General features: G+C 41.0%; 1 protein-coding gene across 16 annotated transcripts in view; it reads left to right on the top strand.

Moving 5' to 3' along the window:
* kif21b (kinesin family member 21B) overlaps nt 1-12,563 on the top strand; it is a 65,267-nt gene extending 52,704 nt beyond the window's left edge. For 11 of the 16 annotated variants that reach the window (XM_046028857.1, XM_046028851.1, XM_046028864.1 and 8 more), the window contains 8 exons: nt 461-597; nt 1,465-1,645; nt 1,922-2,086; nt 2,972-3,089; nt 3,184-3,354; nt 8,875-9,074; nt 10,491-10,627; nt 12,409-12,563. In XM_046028857.1, coding sequence (XP_045884813.1) covers nt 461-597; nt 1,465-1,645; nt 1,922-2,086; nt 2,972-3,089; nt 3,184-3,354; nt 8,875-9,074; nt 10,491-10,590 — 1,072 coding nt within the window. In that variant the 3' untranslated portion in view covers nt 10,591-10,627; nt 12,409-12,563. The remainder of the gene's footprint in view (nt 1-460; nt 598-1,464; nt 1,646-1,921; nt 2,087-2,971; nt 3,090-3,183; nt 3,355-8,874; nt 9,075-10,490; nt 10,628-12,408) is intronic. The other 5 variants (XM_046028865.1, XM_046028862.1, XM_046028860.1 and 2 more) reach the window with 1 other exon arrangement.
* The last annotated feature ends 5,646 nt before the right edge of the window (nt 12,564-18,209 follow it).

Here is an 18,209-nt window from a genome sequence, read left to right as displayed (position 1 = left end):
GTTTACCCCTGTATTCACTCAGCTGACAGGAGGGGCTGTCTGACTGTGTGTGTGTGTGTGTGTGTGTGGATGAGTGTGTGTGTGTGTTAGAGAGAGAGGGGAATAGAAAAGCAGCCCTTACTATTGAAGTGCCTTAACTGGGCTGTTCCACAACAAAAAGAAAGGAGGGATGAGGGGTGGAGGAAGGTAAGAGAGATCGAGCAGGTGGCCTCAGAAAAACAACAGGAACTTGTGTGTGTGATTGCATATGAGCATAGTTTTCTAAGGGGAATACATCATCTGTATGTATCCAGTGAGGATTGTGTGGTTTTGTGTCGTCTCTGTGTAACAGAAAGAATATTTGTGGTTTTGTGTGCATGTGTGTCTAACAGTGCGTGCATCTATAGATGTGTGGAAAGTAATCACCTTCACTGATTTATAATAATGAGACTGTGACGCTGTGTGTGTGTATGATCTTTAGGGGTGTAATCAATCCCATTGGGGGTGTGAAGGGGGGTCGGACGGCGCCTCTGCAGTGTGTTTCTGTAGCCGAGGGCCACTCAAAGCCAGTCCTGTGTGTGGATGCTACAGATGAGCTGCTGTTCACTGGATCTAAAGGTACACATACCATTAACTGTACTGTCTTTATTTAAGGGGTATTTCACAGAAACCTTAAATGGCCTTAATGGCTGTTGTTTAAATAATAGTATATAGCATTACATAAAGCTCTTTTAAATGGATCTTTAAAATGTTGAAGCAAATGACATGATGACTTAAAGCTTGTCATCTCAAAACAATTACACCAGTAAAAGAGTAGTTTGACATTTTGGGAAATACACTAATTTGCTCTCTTTCGAGTGAAATCAGAAGATGGACACCTCTCCCATGTTTGTGCGTTATACATGGAGCTGGTGCCAGGAGGTGATTAGTCTAGCTTAGCATAAACGCCTGGCTCTGTCCAAAGGTAACATTAAATTATGTCTCGTTTGTTAAACATGTTAACAAAAACGGATAAAAAGTGTAAAATTTATGATGTTGTTTATCGTTTTTTGTACGGATTAAACAAACAAGATGAAGCGAATTATAGATCTTTAGAGGTTCTGGCAGGCAGATTTTGTTACATGCTAAGCTAAGTTAACTGGTTGCTGAATGTAGATTCCTAATTTACCGCACAGGTGCCAAATTAGTATCATCTAACTCTAACTATTTCTCTCATCTGAACATAAAACGAGATGTAAAAAGGACGATTTGTGGTTTTGTCATTTTTGCATCTCTGATTGTGTGCCGATTAAACAAACAAGAGACAATGTGTTAGTTAGCACAGCTTTAGAGAGGTCGATAGCCATATTTCTTCACTTTGGAGAGAGCAAGGCTTGCTGTTTCCCCCTTCTCCCTGGCTTTTTGCTTTTAGGCTTAGTCAAGTGTCAACCAAGTCTGTGCTTCTGTTGCACAGAGTATTTGAACTGCACTTCTTTCCTCCTCCAGATCGTACCTGTAAGATGTGGAACCTGGTAACAGGTCAGGAGATAGTCACCCTCAAAGGCCACCCAAACAATGTGGTATCAGTCAAATATTGCCCTTCCTCCTGTCTGGTCTTCTCTGTCTCCACCTCCTACATCAAGGTGTGGGACATCCGTGACTCTGCCAAGTGTGTCCGCACGTTTACGTAAGTTTCCTCCCTGCAGCCAGCCAGATTAAACTGTTTGGAGCAATCCAACCAAGAAAAAGAACAGCTGAGGAAATATTTGATAGAAGTGATTTAGGCATGTGCCCTTTCTGTTCAGTGATGTGTTTCAAGTTGCAGAAAAGTGACAAATGAAAATTTTATGTGAAATGCATCTGGCAAAGGACATAAAACTCTGCTGATTACATATGTCCCTGCCTCTCTATTTCTCATTTGTCCCTCTCTCTAACATTATTTGGCTTCTCTTTACCCCTACAGTTCATCGGGGCAGGTGGTTTCAGGTGATGCGTGTGCGGGCACCACCACCCGCACAATAACCTTTGCACAGGGCGAGTGTCAGATCAACCAGATCGCCCTCAACCCGTCAGGTTCTGTGCTCTATGCTGCTGCTGGAAACACTGTTCGCATGTGGGACCTCAACAGGTACATCTGTTCATTCATTCATTCATTCATTCATTCATTCATTGACCTATACATCCAATTATTGATTCAAGCATGAAGTCAGTCATTCATGTATCTATCTGTTTATTAATTCCTTCACTGATGTATGTGGTTAGATTCCCACATTCAGTGGTTAATTCATGCTGATAGTTTCTTTACAGCCAGCTCTAAATTATTTTAGACATGGATGCAGATGTATATAATCACTTGAGCTGATTAATATCTGACTGAACAGATTAAAAAAGGCGGTCAAAAGAAAGTGCAGGAACTCAGCACTGGTGATTTGAATTGTGTACATGAGTGTGTTGGCGATGGCGCAATGGATAATACTATGCCTTTGGTGTGAGAGACCCGGGTTCAGTCCCCCACTGTTACTCATCCAGCAATGTGTCCCTGAGCAAGACACTTAACCCCTAGTTGCTCCAGAGGTGTGCGACCTCTGACAAGTATAGCAATTGTAAGTCACTTTGGATAAAAGCATCAGATAAATGTAAATGTTTTCTACCAGGCACCTATTTCTGAATTCCTACATTAACGCCGCCTTCTCCTCAGTTTTTATGCTTCTAGAGGGAAATGATTAACTGATTGGACCAGACAGTTTATGCTGAGGGGCTCAGACCCATTTAATGATGCATAAGAACCCCCAAGAAATGAAAAATGAATGTATTAAACAATTCTTTAGTATCATCTTTGCCTATGGCATCGCTGTGTCTCAGCAGTTTTACTTCACCCTTGAGACGGAAAGTGATTTCATTCAGTGAAACTGGCACCTTGAAAATCACATTCTTGTAAGTCATGAATTTCACAGACCTTTGCTTCACCTCCTTTGCTCTGTGTGTGTGTGTGTGTGTGTGTGTGTGTGTGTAGGATGCAAGGGATGGGGAAGCTGACAGGCCACATCGGCTCCGTCATGTGTCTGACAGTGGGACAGTCTCTTCTGGGAAAAGATCAAGTAATCACTGGCTCCAAAGACCATTATGTCAAGGTATCACGCAGAGACACACACACACACATATTCAGACCACGCCACAGATGCAGACGCACCTTTCACAGTCTGCTGATTCCTGTTCTCTCCTCAGGTGTTTGACGTGGCAGAGGGAACTATGGGTAATGTAGGTCCAGCTCATAACTTTGAGCCGCCCCATTATGACGGCATTGAGTGTTTGGCTGTCCAGGGAGATGTGCTGTTCAGCGGGTCGAGAGACAACGGCATCAAGAAATGGGATCTGGAGCAGCAGGAGCTCACTCAGGTGTGTGTGTGTGTGTACGTGTGCATGTTGCATACTGTTTGAAACCCTGACTGTGCTTCAGTGCTGCTCATGACATTATGTGCAGTGAGCCTGCAGGCTTTTAATTCATGATCTCTTGACCCCAAAGCCATTCTTTCCATATCAGAATAAGAATCACTTTTATCAGCCAGGTATGTGTACACACACGAGGAATTTTACTGCGGTTTGACATCGCTCTGAATGTACATACACAGAATAAGCATAATTAACAGGACAACAAGCTCAACAAAACATGAGTAATATGGTGGATGCAATACAGATAGAGTGCTAACACAGCAGCACAGTGTCAAAGGGATTTGAGAGATAATTCAAAGGACAGCTTCTGGTGTAAAGTGGTGGTTTTGATTAATAAATTGATTATTTAAGTAATTTATCAAGCAACAAAACTAAGAGTCTACTCTAAATTATGCTAGCAGCTCGGTTCATTTGTACTTAGGCAAGCGGTACTTTGAGCTAAATGCTAGTGCTAGTCACAGTGGCAATGGTAACACGCTGATGCTTAGCAAGTATAATGTTTAACATTTTCACCACCTTAGTGTTGGTGTGTTAGCATGCTAAAATTTGGTTATCAGCCCCAAAAGCAACACAAAGTACAGCTGAGGCTGATGGGAATGGCATTAATTTGGAAGGTATCATAAACCAAACTACTGGACAAATAAAACTTTTGACCTGAGGTGGCGCTAGATGAAAAGTCAGGGGATCACCAACATTAATAGGATTTGTTCTCTGGGGATCATGAATGTCTGTACAACATTTTAGGGCAATCTGTCCAATAAATTCAGTGTGGATCAAAGTGGTAGACTGACAGATTGACATTGCCGCATTTGGATTAGGGTTTGTCGGTTGCTGACTGTGAACATACTATTCAAAGTTGGCCCCATGCAGAGAGAGAGAGCGCAGCGGTGGGTGAGCCAGCTCGAGAGTGAACAAGGAGAGTTAACATTAGCGAGAACAAAACAGTGACACAGAGAAAAATAAATTTCTTTTCTGATTGCTTCCCAGTGGTTACGTTCTAAAGCACAAAATAAAACACGGCTGCAACCTCACAAAATCCTGCAGGAAGGAGCCACATTACCAGATGTTGTGAATGTAGCGAAGTCACTGTTCATCCTGTCTGCTGTGCATATGTGTAGCTCAGCCCCGCCCCTGGTACAACATACGCACACACCTGACAGAGAGCAGAGGAAAGAGTCGGAGACAGTGATGTAACCTTGTCGCTATGTTTTTATAGAGTCCCGACCTCACACCCTGCGTGCTGCAGAATTAATAGACGTGAAGAAGAAAAAGCTGCACAGCATTTGAATGTTGATTTAGAAGTTGAATGTCAACGTTATGAATGAAGCTTTGAACTTTTTGATTATTTGGTACAACTCTATATTTCATAGACTACACGTTTAAATGATTAATTAAAGAACTAAATAACTGAGAATAAAAACAATAATTTGTTGCAGCTGTATTGTAGACTTTGGACAGAACAAAAAAAAAATTCAAATGTTGGCAGTGTTTGAACAGGAGCACAAAACTAAGATTTCCCTTCATTACTGCCTAATTTGGTCCATCGGGACCAGGGGTCTTAAACCAGTCTGTGTAGTAGGGCAGCTTCTTCTTTGTACGCACACTCATGACACAGACATGACAAAACACACACACACCTTCTGTGCCCATACAGTAACGGTAGAGACTGTATTTTACTCGTTATCTGACACTCGCTCGGCCGTGACAGTGAAAAAGTGTGCTGCCAGTTCAGCGTTCAGTCGGTGGACAGCTCCCTTCATGTCTTCTTTTACCCAGAGTGTTCACTCTGGAGAAAGTCAGAGTGTTGTCATGTGTAAGGTGGCAGGAAAGCACTGTGTCAACATCAGGGCGTTAGAGCCCGCATGCATCACAGCTACAGATACCAAGAGGAATTTCATTTTGTGTGTGTGTGTGCGCGCCTTTGTATGCATGTGCTGACTTCTGTGGTGTCTCTTGTGTATCCTCTGTTGCATGCATATGTTAATAATGCATTATAATGCACACTGTGGGTGGATGTGGCTTACTCATTTGCACTCTCAGTAAGATGCATATTAAGCAGCACTTTCTCAAGATGTTTGCACAAGTTCTACTTAGCCTTTGTTTATCCAAACAGAGAAAACATCATAAGACATTGTCATTCAAAGGCTGAATTAACTTAGTCAGTGGTGTGGTCTGCAGCATATGACCTTAACCTCATTTGTGAAGCAGCCAACACAATCCATTTTACAGCCTCTCCAACTCCGTAGTCTCTGTCTAATTATGTAATAGGATCAAATTGTGGCTTAGGGTATAATAGAACATATTACAGTAGACTCTTAAACTCTGCCTCCTCCAGGATTGCTGCTGCGAGCTGTTGTGCTCTGACCCCTCTGTTAAAATGCATACACTATGGTGTGTGTCTTGAGAGAATGTGAAGCAGTTTGATTATAATTACTCCGCACAATAGTTTAGTGATTCTCAGTTGCTTGATGCATATCTCCCAAAAACTATTTCAAGTTTGAAGTGTAAGGCAATCGTAAGAATTTCGCTTTGGTTTTCTATGTACCCTGAGAGCATAATGCTGTGTAGTGGCTGACAATTGCTGGTTAGCTTGTACGTTGAAAGAAAAGCAGATTTTTCCATCAAGAAGGAAATTCAAATGATGTTTCATTCATGGGAGCTGACAACCTTGGACATGGCATACTGTAACCACCGATGCCAGAATCTTTGAAACAGACAAGATAATAAAAGTGCCCGACCCATACTGGATTTGAGGCTGACAGCAATATTTATATCTGATATATTTACATTATATTTATATAAACAAAATACTTTATTTGGATCCCTTACATTTGTTTAAAAACTGTGACCAAGTATGTACTGTGTGGGACATTTTACTGTGAAACAAACTATGTAATGGAGACACTGTGTCTGTCACGGTTTTATGGTGAAGGCAGGGTTGAGCAGGTTGGAGGACCCAAACGCAGGACATGAAGGCTAGCAGGTGCAGTTCAGTGAAGGGTTTTAATATAACAAAAGGCGAGCACACTTACAGAGTGGCTGATTGACTGAGTCCAAAAACAAAGGCTGTCCAGCAGAAATCCAAAAGGGTGAAAACCAGAATCCAAAACTGAGTAACAGGTAGACACAGTGAGTAAGGCTGGAGACACGAGAACAAACTGCAACACCAGGTATATATACACACACACACACACAGGTGAAAGACATGAGGCTAACGAGGCACAGGAGAGAGAGAGAGAGAGAGAGAGATATATCACTGGGGTAACAGACATGACACGGGTTACCGAACACTAGACGAAAGACAAGACAGACCCCCAAAACCCAACAGACCAAAATAACGCTAACTAAACACAAAAGTGCAAAACACCGCATGGCAGAGTGTGACAGTGTCTAAATTACTTCAAATACATCTTTTCAACCTCATTTCTGTGCTGACATTTACGGCCCAAAAACTTTATATGAGTGGCAATGGCCGACAAAAACACAAATAACAGCTAAAAGCACCAGTTTATCTGCCAAAGGACATATCTATTAACATGACCTTTCAAACCTTCAAGATGTTGCAGCAGCAGAAAGCTCTGTCACTGCTGCTAGCCAACAAGAGGACATTTAGACTGCAGTGGGATATGATTACCAAATGGTCAATTAAATGACAGGAAAGGATGGAAAATGTCCTCCTGGGCCATCAAATCCTGCTTATGGGATGACATACTGATGCAGTGGATCCAACTTTTGTGTAAGAATCCAGATCTTCATTATAGCTGCTGTCTACTCTGTCTGTGCATGGTAACCAAACAGTGTTTCCGTCCAATTCACCTGTATCCATTTGAGGCAACGGTTTCTGTTTCTAAATGTGTCGCCTCTTATGGTACTTTTTTTTGTTCTATTGTGGCTCATGACTTTGTGAATGCCACCGACTGATGCTGTTTTCAAATACGACACTTTTGTTTATACAAAGCAATTTGATGTCAGCACTAGATTATGTGGTACATAGCAAATTATAGCTATTTGGATAATGTCACTCACAGTACTTAAATCACTCTTGGCTCTGAGTTATGTTCAGTAAGAATCACTGAACAGGAAAAAACTTGGAGCTCTGCTTCAAGATGAAATCACTGTCAGTAAAAAAAAAACTACTTCCTTTTTTTGCTTAGAACGTTAAAAACAGGAAAAACACATGGTTTTATTTAAGCTTGTGGGTCCTCTGTTTAGAGCATAAGGAGTAGGGTTAAAATAGACTTGCATGCAAATGAGGAATAGATATAGATTATGTGACTTACTTATACAAAGTGTGGAAAACATGTACGGAAAGCAAAACAGAAAACTAATTATTATGTGAGAAACCTGCCGGAAACAATAATGACAGGAACTTCATTTGCAGTGGTATTTTGGTTGAAAGCTAATCTCGAAATGCAACATGAAAATGACAGTTCATGACAGATGCAAAACACAACAGTAGATGAACATAATAAAGGTGTATATGTTCCATTGTTTAGAGCTGAATTCATCTGCAGCCCAGATGGTTGAGATAGACAGGATTTTTTTAAAAACTCCCGGCAAAATCCAGTCTAGGACTGGTAAAAGTTTGGTAAAGCCTCATGTAAAATATAGCGTTTTGTACGTTTGTTCCGTATTTTAAGGCACTGATAGTATTTGGCCTGCTTATGTTTAATATCTCACCTCTGCAGTGCTGCGTCACTCTGGTTCACTCCATTCTTCATTTTCTCTTTAATTGGTACAAACGTGTGTGATTAAGAAGCGCAATGTCAGTTTAGAAGCTATCAGTCACGTATTGTTGCCGCCTTGTTAGAGCTTGTTCCTCACAGCACATGTGTGGCGCTGCAGTTATATAATTAATCCAATACAATAATAGCAGAAAATACAGTTTGAATCTCTAAAGGTGATGGAATACAATAAGATATTGCATAAAATTTCTTTATACACCAACTCTTAAAGGTCATATAGAGATTAGATTTGCCCATTGGGCTGAAATTACTCATAAATTAACCCGCCACATACTTGCTGTGTAATTTGAAATGAAGAAAGTTGAAACACCTGTTGCTTTATGAAATTTTATTTTCTTAGTCAACATAAGGCCGATGAATCTGTTCTGAGCTCATGAATCATATGTGAAGCTATTGTAAAAATACAGAAACACAGATACATGAGCTAAGAATAACTATTCAGTCTGAGTACAGATACACTCAAAGCACACTTGTACTTGTATGTTGCCTGGCAACGACATGCATTTTACATTCAAGACATACTGCTTTACTGAAGATGATCTAGATCCATTAAAAATAAAGCAATGAACATTTATGTTTTTTCTACTGCTATTTTAAGAACACAAACAGATGACTCACATTCCTGTAACTGTTGTACAATTAATGGATTTTTTTTAATGTAAAAACATGCAGTGTGAAATCTGCCTCTCTGAATTTACGTCTCTCTGCCTTGACTCCACAGCAAATCCCCAACGCCCATAAGGACTGGGTGTGCGCTCTGGCGTATGTCCCGGGCCGGCCCATGCTGCTGAGCGCCTGTCGGGGCGGCATGCTGAAGGTGTGGAACGTAGACAACTTCACCCCCATAGGAGAGGTCAGAGGTCATGAGAGCCCCATTAACGCCATATGTACCAACTCAAGACAGATCTTTACTGCGTCCAGGTAAGATAGATAATGTGTGTGGACTGCATCCCCACTAATCTGAAAATGTTTCCTATTTTAGTGCTGTAAAACAGAAGTGTATCAAGTGGTATTTAATTTATATATTATTCTCCAGCATTCTGTTTATGTAGTGAGGTGATTAAAGGGCAAAAAACTCCCTTCTTTATAATATTACCTATTTTGTGAGTTAAAGAAACCTTTTATGTCTTAATAAATGCAATTTATTTGTTAATATTTATTAATTGATCCTGATAACATGTATTGTAAATGTAAATTTATTCATTCATTGCCCTCACTCATACACTGGCGGAATAGCCGCCAGGGGCAATTCGGGGTTCAGTATCTTGCCCAAGGACACTTTGACACGCAACCAGGGGGAGCCAGGGATTGAACCGCCGACCTTCCGATTAACGGCCAACCCGCTCTATCTCCTGAGCCACAGCCGCCCCAATATTGCAAGCCTGATATATCTTATTCCTGCAAAAGAACTATTAAAGGCACACCAGTGATGATTGGCGATCTGATCTGATGTTACATTGCAGCAAGTCAGTGAAATGCCAGCATGGAAGAAACAGGCTTATTAGCTTTAAGAACCACCAAAACGACACCACAAATAAATCAATGAATGGGAAACATTGCAGTGTGGTGCAGATACTAGAGACTGTTTTTATGTTATCTTAGTTCTGATAGTGAGTTAGTTAAAATCGCCTTAATATTGGCGCATTAAAAAAACAAGTGCCCAGCTATTTTAGGAAACTACTTGGCCTTGAAACTTTATATTTATGACCCCATTTTTAAGACTTAAATCTTTAGTAGGAACACATGGCCTTGACTATAAGTGCCATAGGCAGAGTAGCAAAGTCAGAAAGTATTGAGAGATGAACTACTGCATTGTTGTTTTTAGTCTTTTTGTGGAATTAGAGCATAATATCTATATTTAGGTTTTTGAAACTGGTACAGAGAGAGAGGAAATGTCTGCCCTTTACCAAATTTGTTGCCCTTTTCTGAATGAACCCCTGCATTATGATTCATGCTTTCTTCCTCTCATCATCTATCTATAGGTGTGTGTCAGCTCTGTAGCTCGGAGAGGGTTGTACTACTGTTTTTCTGAATTGCATCAGACGGGGACAAAGCTTTTTTTACTGTTTTTGTGTCTGGGTGGGACATTCTGTGGTCTCTTCAGTCTGCCTGTGTTCATCTTCTCATTCAGCCGGTGGGCTTTCACTGAAGTCGACTAACTTTCTGCTTCTTCTTCCTGTCTTCTCTTCTCGTGCTCTTCTATCATCACTTCTTTGATCTGCATCATCTCTTGCTGTTTTCTTGCCTTCCCACTCCTCCTCTCATGTTCTTCACCCTCACCGTCCTCCTCCTCTTCCTCCTCCTCCTCTATCGCCCCCTTCCCTTTGTTAACCCCAGTGACTGCAGGGTGAAGTTGTGGAACTATGTGCCAGGCTTGACCCCATGTCTTCCTCGACGGGTCCTGGCCATCAAGGGCCGAGCCACCAGCCTCCCATGATTGCCTCTGCTCCGCTCACCAACCCTCCCTTCCTCTGGTACTCTCTTAGCTAATTTCCACCTTCTTGTCCCTGCTGTTTCTTTTCCCCTCCTTTTGTGTTTTGTGTTTTCTTTACCTGAGGGTAACCTGCACTTTTCTGTTTACTCCTGTTCTGTTTCTATCCTCCTTTTCTTTTTTGCTTGATTCTTCTTTCATTCTTTTCTTCTGTTTTTTATTCTCTGTCTGGCTCAGTTCTCCTATTTTTAAAAACTTCTGTCATGGTTACTGGTTCATTTGCAGCCCATTGCCTCCACTAAGACAAACAACTTTTCGTTGACTGAATTATTGACTCATATTTCTGCTCAGAATAACATTTTTTTCTTCATGTGTGCAAATTACATTTATCTCATGTTTCTCTACTACTAAGTGGGAAATATGCTTTTTACTTTCTCACCACGAGTTAGATGAGAAGATCTAAACCACACCCATGTCTAGTCCAGCATGTAACCCCACCACCCCGTTTTAGATGTAATTAATTTTTTAAGTTCAGAGGTGCTGGTAGGTGTGCTAGCTGTTTCGCCACATTTCCTTAGCTAAGCTAACTGCCTGTTTCATAGTTATCATACAGACATGAGAGTGGTGTCAATGTTCTCATCCAACTCTTAGGAAATGTAGAAAATATTTTCTGTTTTTCCCCCTGATGTCATCCAGCTACTCTGCCTCAACTTTTGGTGATTTAGCCACTAACTACTACTAACGATAATTGCCGCTAGCTAGTTAGCTCAGTTTGCCGTGCAGCTAGCCGTCCTGTTAGCTGACTCTGCCCAGACTGGAGGCTTAGTTCTCTGTGGGTGTGTTGGTGTTTACACCTCTGATGTTAGTAGAGGAGCTTTGGACCTCATGAACCTGCTGGTTCAGGCAGCGCTAGCTGATAACAGCAGCTAGAGGTAGCAGCAGCTAGCGGTTACTATAGCATTTGCAAAAAGTCTGTCCATCAGGAAATATAAAAATTACAGACTTTAAGCAGAGCAGCCAGAGGACATCAGAGGGAAAACCAGAACATATTTCCTTCATAACCTTAAAAGCATTTCCTGCAAAACATACTGAACAACCTCCAGCCCTAGCTCAGTGATGGAACACCACGTGTTCAGCTGCCTGGGTCGTGCACTGTGCTGAAGGACTGGAGGAGGTCCTGTGCTAATCAGATCCCTTCATGACATCAAGAAGGGAGGCAAATTCAAACGGCGTGCTTGCACACACATTTTCTGAAAGACTGAGCAGGAGAAAAAGAAAAAGGATGTTTTTTCTCATAGTTGGGGGACCTTTAACACCTCAGCATTATCCTTTTAGACAGAATCAGCTCAATTGACATTTAGCATCTCAACACCAGCCAAAGTGAACAGCTAACTTATTTAGCTAGTGAGAAATGTGGTGCTGTCCTGGGTATTGCCTCATTGACCAGTGCAAGGTGTTACAACTAGTGCCGCGAGAATGTGCAAGAAAGTGAAAAATAAATTGACTAGTCAATTGGGAGTACAGTTATGGGCAAGTTGATTAGATTGACTTGTTGCAGAGTTATGAATCATACTGACTTGTACATTTTCTGAGAGGTGTCTTTTTTTTACACCATGGAGAAGGGTCTTTAATGAAGTGTGTATGTGTGGGCAAGCTTGTGTGAAGTGTACTTTGAAGTCAGTCTCTTTATGTTGTGTCTGATGTACAATGGGTTGTTTTGAAAGGGAAGACTGTCTGATTGATGTTCTGTTATTCTCTCTCTATGTTGTGTTTCATTTGCTCATCATCCCACCACTCTCTCTGTTTCTCTCACTCTGGCTCTAGCGACAAGACAGTGAAAATCTGGTCGTCAAAGGTGTGGAGGAAGAGGTGACAACCGAAGGTGTAACTTTGTCGGCCATTTTGATCTAGCCACTGATCTGTGACCTGCTCACTTCTAGCAATGAGATGTGACACTGAAAACACTGTTTCCAAGGCAATCAAGGTGTTTTTTTCTTTGCCAAGGTGCAAAATGACAAAGCCGAGGCAGAATATGTATTCAAAGGCAAAAAACTATTTACCTATCAGATTCTTTTACTGCCAAATTGAAAGTGCCATTCAGGTGTGATGCTACTTGGACAAACCGCTGTGGATAGACCAGGCAGAACAATTTCTCTCCTGACGTGAAAACTACCACAGCATGGTATTAAAAGGAAAAGAAAAAGTGTCCTTCTGTTCTTTCACCAAGGTTTCAGAATACTTGTCGAACTGCGAGAGATGAATTTTCTCAAAGACGTATGTATTCATGGATCTACTATCTGAAAGTCAAGACACGGGCCGAATTTAAATCCTAGAGGGACGTTAACTAACAACTGGGACCTCTGTTCCTCCATTCAGGACTATTAGTCTTCATTAGCGTTGCGACTGTTCTGATACTGAGCAGATTGTAGGGTTATACTATGTGTTCATCGTGGTGGATGATCAATAGACAGTTGCTGATCTTGGGATAGACGTCATTGGAAAAATACACAAAACACCATCCCTTGATATTTGTTGTTTACTCCGGAAACGCCCTCCAGTCACAGTTAGCTGATGTCGCTCTCAGTATATTCCACAAGTTGTGTTAATTTTTTACAAATTTGTTTTTCCCTACCTCAGTTGGTTTGGACTTTTGCGTGAGGTGGGAGAACACATTTTTACGGGTCACTGTGTACTAACACCTGGTGCTTGACATTTTGAAGTCTTTATTTAATGCCTGGCTCTTCATCTCTGTGTGGATGTGTCCTCTGTGGCCCTCTGGTTTTCATATTGTCTAGCTGCTGACCTTGCAAACAGGAAAGCACACGTCCAGTAGCACAACTAAGGCAGCACTGGCCCCAGAGGAATCTGACTACATTGTGTTATCTGCTCGGTAAAGTGCTAACTACTGCAAAAATATGAAACACCCTGCAGATGCACATGACAAACCGGTACACACCTACAGTACACACTGCTAAGACATTTGTGGGTCGGGTACTCCATTGAGGCCAAAGTGCCAGATCATTATCGCAACCATCTTACAGTATGTGGCCCATACCTGCCATTTATCCTCCACACAAATGGTAGTAGGAGCACTACCAGTTTCCCCCTGCCTGCTTTCAGCTACACTCTGATCTCTAAGGTTAGCCACTGTCAGATAGACCAGCCTTACTGAAGAGTCCACCTCTGTTCCCAGCTACTGAACTTCTCTGGGAAGCCTATTTAATTAGAAGTCTTGCGGTTCTACCGGCTGCTTTTCAGGAAAGATTACTTGGGTGAAAGTAGGTCATAACTGAGAGGGATTTCTTATTAAAATCCCAATTTTATTCCACCCACTATTTGCTGCTACATTGAAATACAGGAAGAAACTTCCTGTACCCATGCACTGATGTACAAATTTGTTTATGCGGCAGATTATGTGTGTGGGCAACACACACACACGCACAAACAGTGGACACACACAAACACAAGATTTGAGTGGATGTTATGGTTATCCATCTTGCCTGGTAGGTCTTGGCATCCCTCACTGTGTTGATTTAGTGTCTCTTTAATGAAACAAATTCAGCATTCCACTGACACGCATATGCACATACATACATGCACACTCCTTAGTCTTAAGACTTAAAAGTCAGTTATGGTTTTGTTGTCTGACACTTCTGAATACAGATAACAGCAAGCATTCACATCACTTTCAGTTTCTTTTCTGTATCGCTTTAAAATGACACATAGCTCTTGAAAGCTTCTTGTCATACAGATGTTTTATGTCTGTCTCACAATATCACTTGTGTTTTGTTCAGCTCTGAAATCTCACTTCTTCTGTTGAAAAAAAGAATACTTTGGGGATTTACTGCATCTGCATCTTTTCTGTATAAAAGACCCAGAAACATGTAGTTTAATTAAGCAAATCTTGGATCACAAAATGGCAGTCATAGTTGCTGAAGTTAGTTAATACTTTCAACACACTTGCTGCAAATTCTCCCTTTTAAGCGGGAGTGAAGCTGCTTACACTCTCCCAAAGCAATGATAGGGGTTTTGGTATTGTGTGTGGGTAGGGGGGAGGGATATGGGGGGGGGGGGTCTTGGTTGTAATGTTTTGCTACGCTTAGAAACTCAGGTAAAGGTGGAAGGATATTAGTCATACTTTAGTCATTACTTGACTCTGTGAATTTAGGTAGCTCTTTGAATCGACCAAATGCCTTGGTTTGAGCAATGTTTTTTTACTTTGAGAAAAAAGGGTATTATTGGTGTACCATCTCTTTTTGTAAAAGACCCATTTCCATGTTTTGCTTTTGTATTTTATTCTCTCTACTTATTATCTATGTACTGTGCTTTTCTGTACAAAATGTACACGTCTTTAACGACATCTTCACAATGTGGCCAAAGCTAAAACTCTTGCAACTCTGAGAAGATGTGCACTGATTTTTGCCCATAATAACTTGTTTAAAATATGTAAACTAGTAGTTTGTCTATAAAACGGGAGTGAGCGGTACAAAATGTGGTCAGTAGGGAAGTTAACCTTCATACCATAATGGGTCATATAATTTGACCTTGAGTCAGTCTCCACTGGACCCTTCATCTGTGCTAATTAGCCAAACTGACCATGCTTACCAGCTCTGTGGTGTGTTTCATGCGATAACAATGCTAAGACAGCCTTTATCTCCGTTTATTTCACTTCATTAGACTCCTGCTTATTACTAGAGAAGATCTCGTAGTACTGTAGCTTTAGGCACTCTCTTTGATGCCCCGTGCTTGTACATTTGCTGAAAGACGCATGTTGTTAGTGGTGCTCGTCGGTTGATTGGATATCTCAAAACATAGCAATTCAATGGGCAATTCATTCTTCCTGCTATTGCCAGGCTTACTGTTTAACCCTGAGTGGATTTGGGAATTTATCTGGAGTCCGAAGAAAAAAAGTCTATGAATTATGCATAAAATATGTAACAAAAACCCTACCCAAAATTGCCCCTAGTTGTTAGGCTTGTATTCTGCCAATGTCAGCACCACTTCATTACTTGACAATGTGTAAATAGGTGTGTCATACCTCTTTTAATATTACAGGGGAGATTTTGTCGAGGTTAACTGACTTCTTTCTCATCAGCTGGCCTCAGATTGATCTCTGCAAGTTACGATTTACATGCACTTTGGATAATGAACACTGCTGTGAATACCATGTGAACTGTTTTCCAGATATGTATTGAGCCTAGTTTTAGACTTAGTTTACAAAGACGAGGCTTCAAGCACTGAAATTGTACTAATAAGTACTGTTTAGCTCCACAGTAGATTCAGAAATCAATGATATTAATGTTTGTGCTGGTACAGTATGTGAGATAACAGTCAAGACAGAGAATGACAGTCCCCAATATGTCCCTGCCTTTAAAGTCCCTTTTTATAATAGTAAATGTTACCTGAGAATGAGAATTTTCACTTTGACAGAGCAGCATGCACACCTTTTGTAGAGACTCAGTAGAGTCCATTTCCATCCTTATTTCCCTGGCTGTCTGCTGGCATTCAGGCATTTTTCTTAATATTACTGACCACAAACAGGTCATATTATTCTGTGAAGGATGTAATCGAAGACACAAGATGACAAGATCCAACCTTAATCTATTTCTCCTACAACAAGGAACACAAAGTGTACCATTGAGCATGTAGTGAGTAATGTTTGATCTATATTCCTCTCCGATCATGAACTGGTACACCAGCTGGTGGCAATATTCTATAGCCCTATTAGCATCTGATTTAAATTGTAAAGTTGTTTGACCAAAGGGAAAAAACACTTTGAACAGCTGATACCTTGCTCTCTCTTTAAAGCCACCATGGGTGCAATTTAAATGTTCTGACTTTGGTGCCCCCCAGTGCTAGTATTTAATAAAAACATAGTGTCAAACAACAATGTGTAATGCTGCACCCAAGAATCCCAACTGGGGACTCCGAACGAATTGACCACTCGCTAAGCCTCGCCCCCCTATAGTTACAGTTGTTGCCTGTCAAGCTTTCCGTTCTCGCACGACACAGTTTACAGTGATAACGGTGGCAGGTTTACCACTTGAAATCCACAGTAAGTTTTGAAACAATGAGTCCTGTTTAACACAGAAATATACCAAAGCAGACGTTTACTATACAGAAACACAATACTTGGACAAGCAGCACAGTAGTTAGATGTATGATTTTAATGTTTGTATTTTCAAACGCTATGCTTCACTTTTCCCAAAGAAAAGGATTTTAGGGTTAGGTATAAACTTCCCCAAAGCTGATAAAGAGAAGGACAAAGAGCCGCTATCATTACTCACAGGTAGTGGATATTTTTCTAATGTAACCTTTAGTAATTTATTTTCTTAGTTTCTTAGTTACTTACTTTTGGAAATAACACTGGTTAATGTCTGCAGCTAGTAAGCTAGTTAGTGAGACATGCTAATGTTTGCAGAATACAGAGTTTGCTATTAGAGCACCATGCACACCGAATGTTGAGAAATCAAAAAGCTTGACAGGCTGCTTATAGCCCAGTTACAGTTGCTAACCTATGATTGGACACGGCTGTTTGGGGGTGGGGTTTAGCGAATAGTCAGTTGGCTGAAAGGAAAACATAGACTGAACCAGTTTTCACAGACAAACAATGTATACATGTATAGAGGCTGTAACCAGTTGGTATTGGATCTAGGATCACAGAACAGATTGGAGAGAGGGTGCGAGTCAAACTTATTGTGTGACATCTCAAGCCCAGCCCAGCCATCTTATGACTACTAGGAAATGAAACCAAAGTAGTCAGTGTCTCAGCTTCAGCCTTGTGCCTCAGCCAACAGGCCTTACTGCCTTAAAGAAACAGAATGTGTATGTAGGACATTGATAATCATTCACTTAATATCCTGAATCTATAACAGACTTGTTCTGAGGATTGTAGATTGTCCTACAGATTGTGGCATTCTGTTATAAGTCAGACGACGTCTCTGCTCACTTTATCAGTATGGCTGAAAAGACCTTGGATGGGGTCACATTTAGATGCAATGAAAAGGGCACTTTGCTGCTTGGCGGCTCACTGTCCCACACCAACACACGTCTTCCCTGCAGCTGCTCAAGTAGTGTTTCTCCAGGTGTGTGTATGGTAATACAATATGTGGTAGTGTCTGTGGAATATGTACTTATGGGACATAAATGCAGGGTCAAAGGTCATTTGTGCCTTTTATTGCACAGACTACTCCCTTTTAAATGAGTGTAAATGTGTGTACAGTTTGTTTAATATGACAATGTGCATGTGCCCAAGCTGTGTAAAAATATCTTGCTGTAAATAATGTAAGTAAATATTTAATGAAGGATCCAACGTTCCCTCAAGAAAATAAATAAGTTAAAAACAACTGTCTTCTGGTGTGATGAATCCATATCAGATCTTATTGTATATTGATCTCTTTCATATGTATGTTTCATAAGATCACACTGTGAGTGTCTTAAACAAATTTGTTCTTTAGCTAAATCGATTGGGGTTTTTATTATATTTACCCAGCTGTCTGCAGATTACAACACCTAGCTCTTTATCTCCTCTGTTATTAAGACCAAAACAGCTAAGACAATTATCCTTATACCTTAATACCTTGTAGACCGATGAGGAGATTGTTGATCATTCTGGATAAAGGGGC

The sequence above is a fragment of the Micropterus dolomieu genome, linkage group LG18 (genome assembly GCF_021292245.1).
Source record: "Micropterus dolomieu isolate WLL.071019.BEF.003 ecotype Adirondacks linkage group LG18, ASM2129224v1, whole genome shotgun sequence".
NCBI classification, from domain to species: domain Eukaryota; kingdom Metazoa; phylum Chordata; class Actinopteri; order Centrarchiformes; family Centrarchidae; genus Micropterus; species Micropterus dolomieu.
This window is presented reverse-complemented; position numbering and strand designations above follow the sequence as displayed.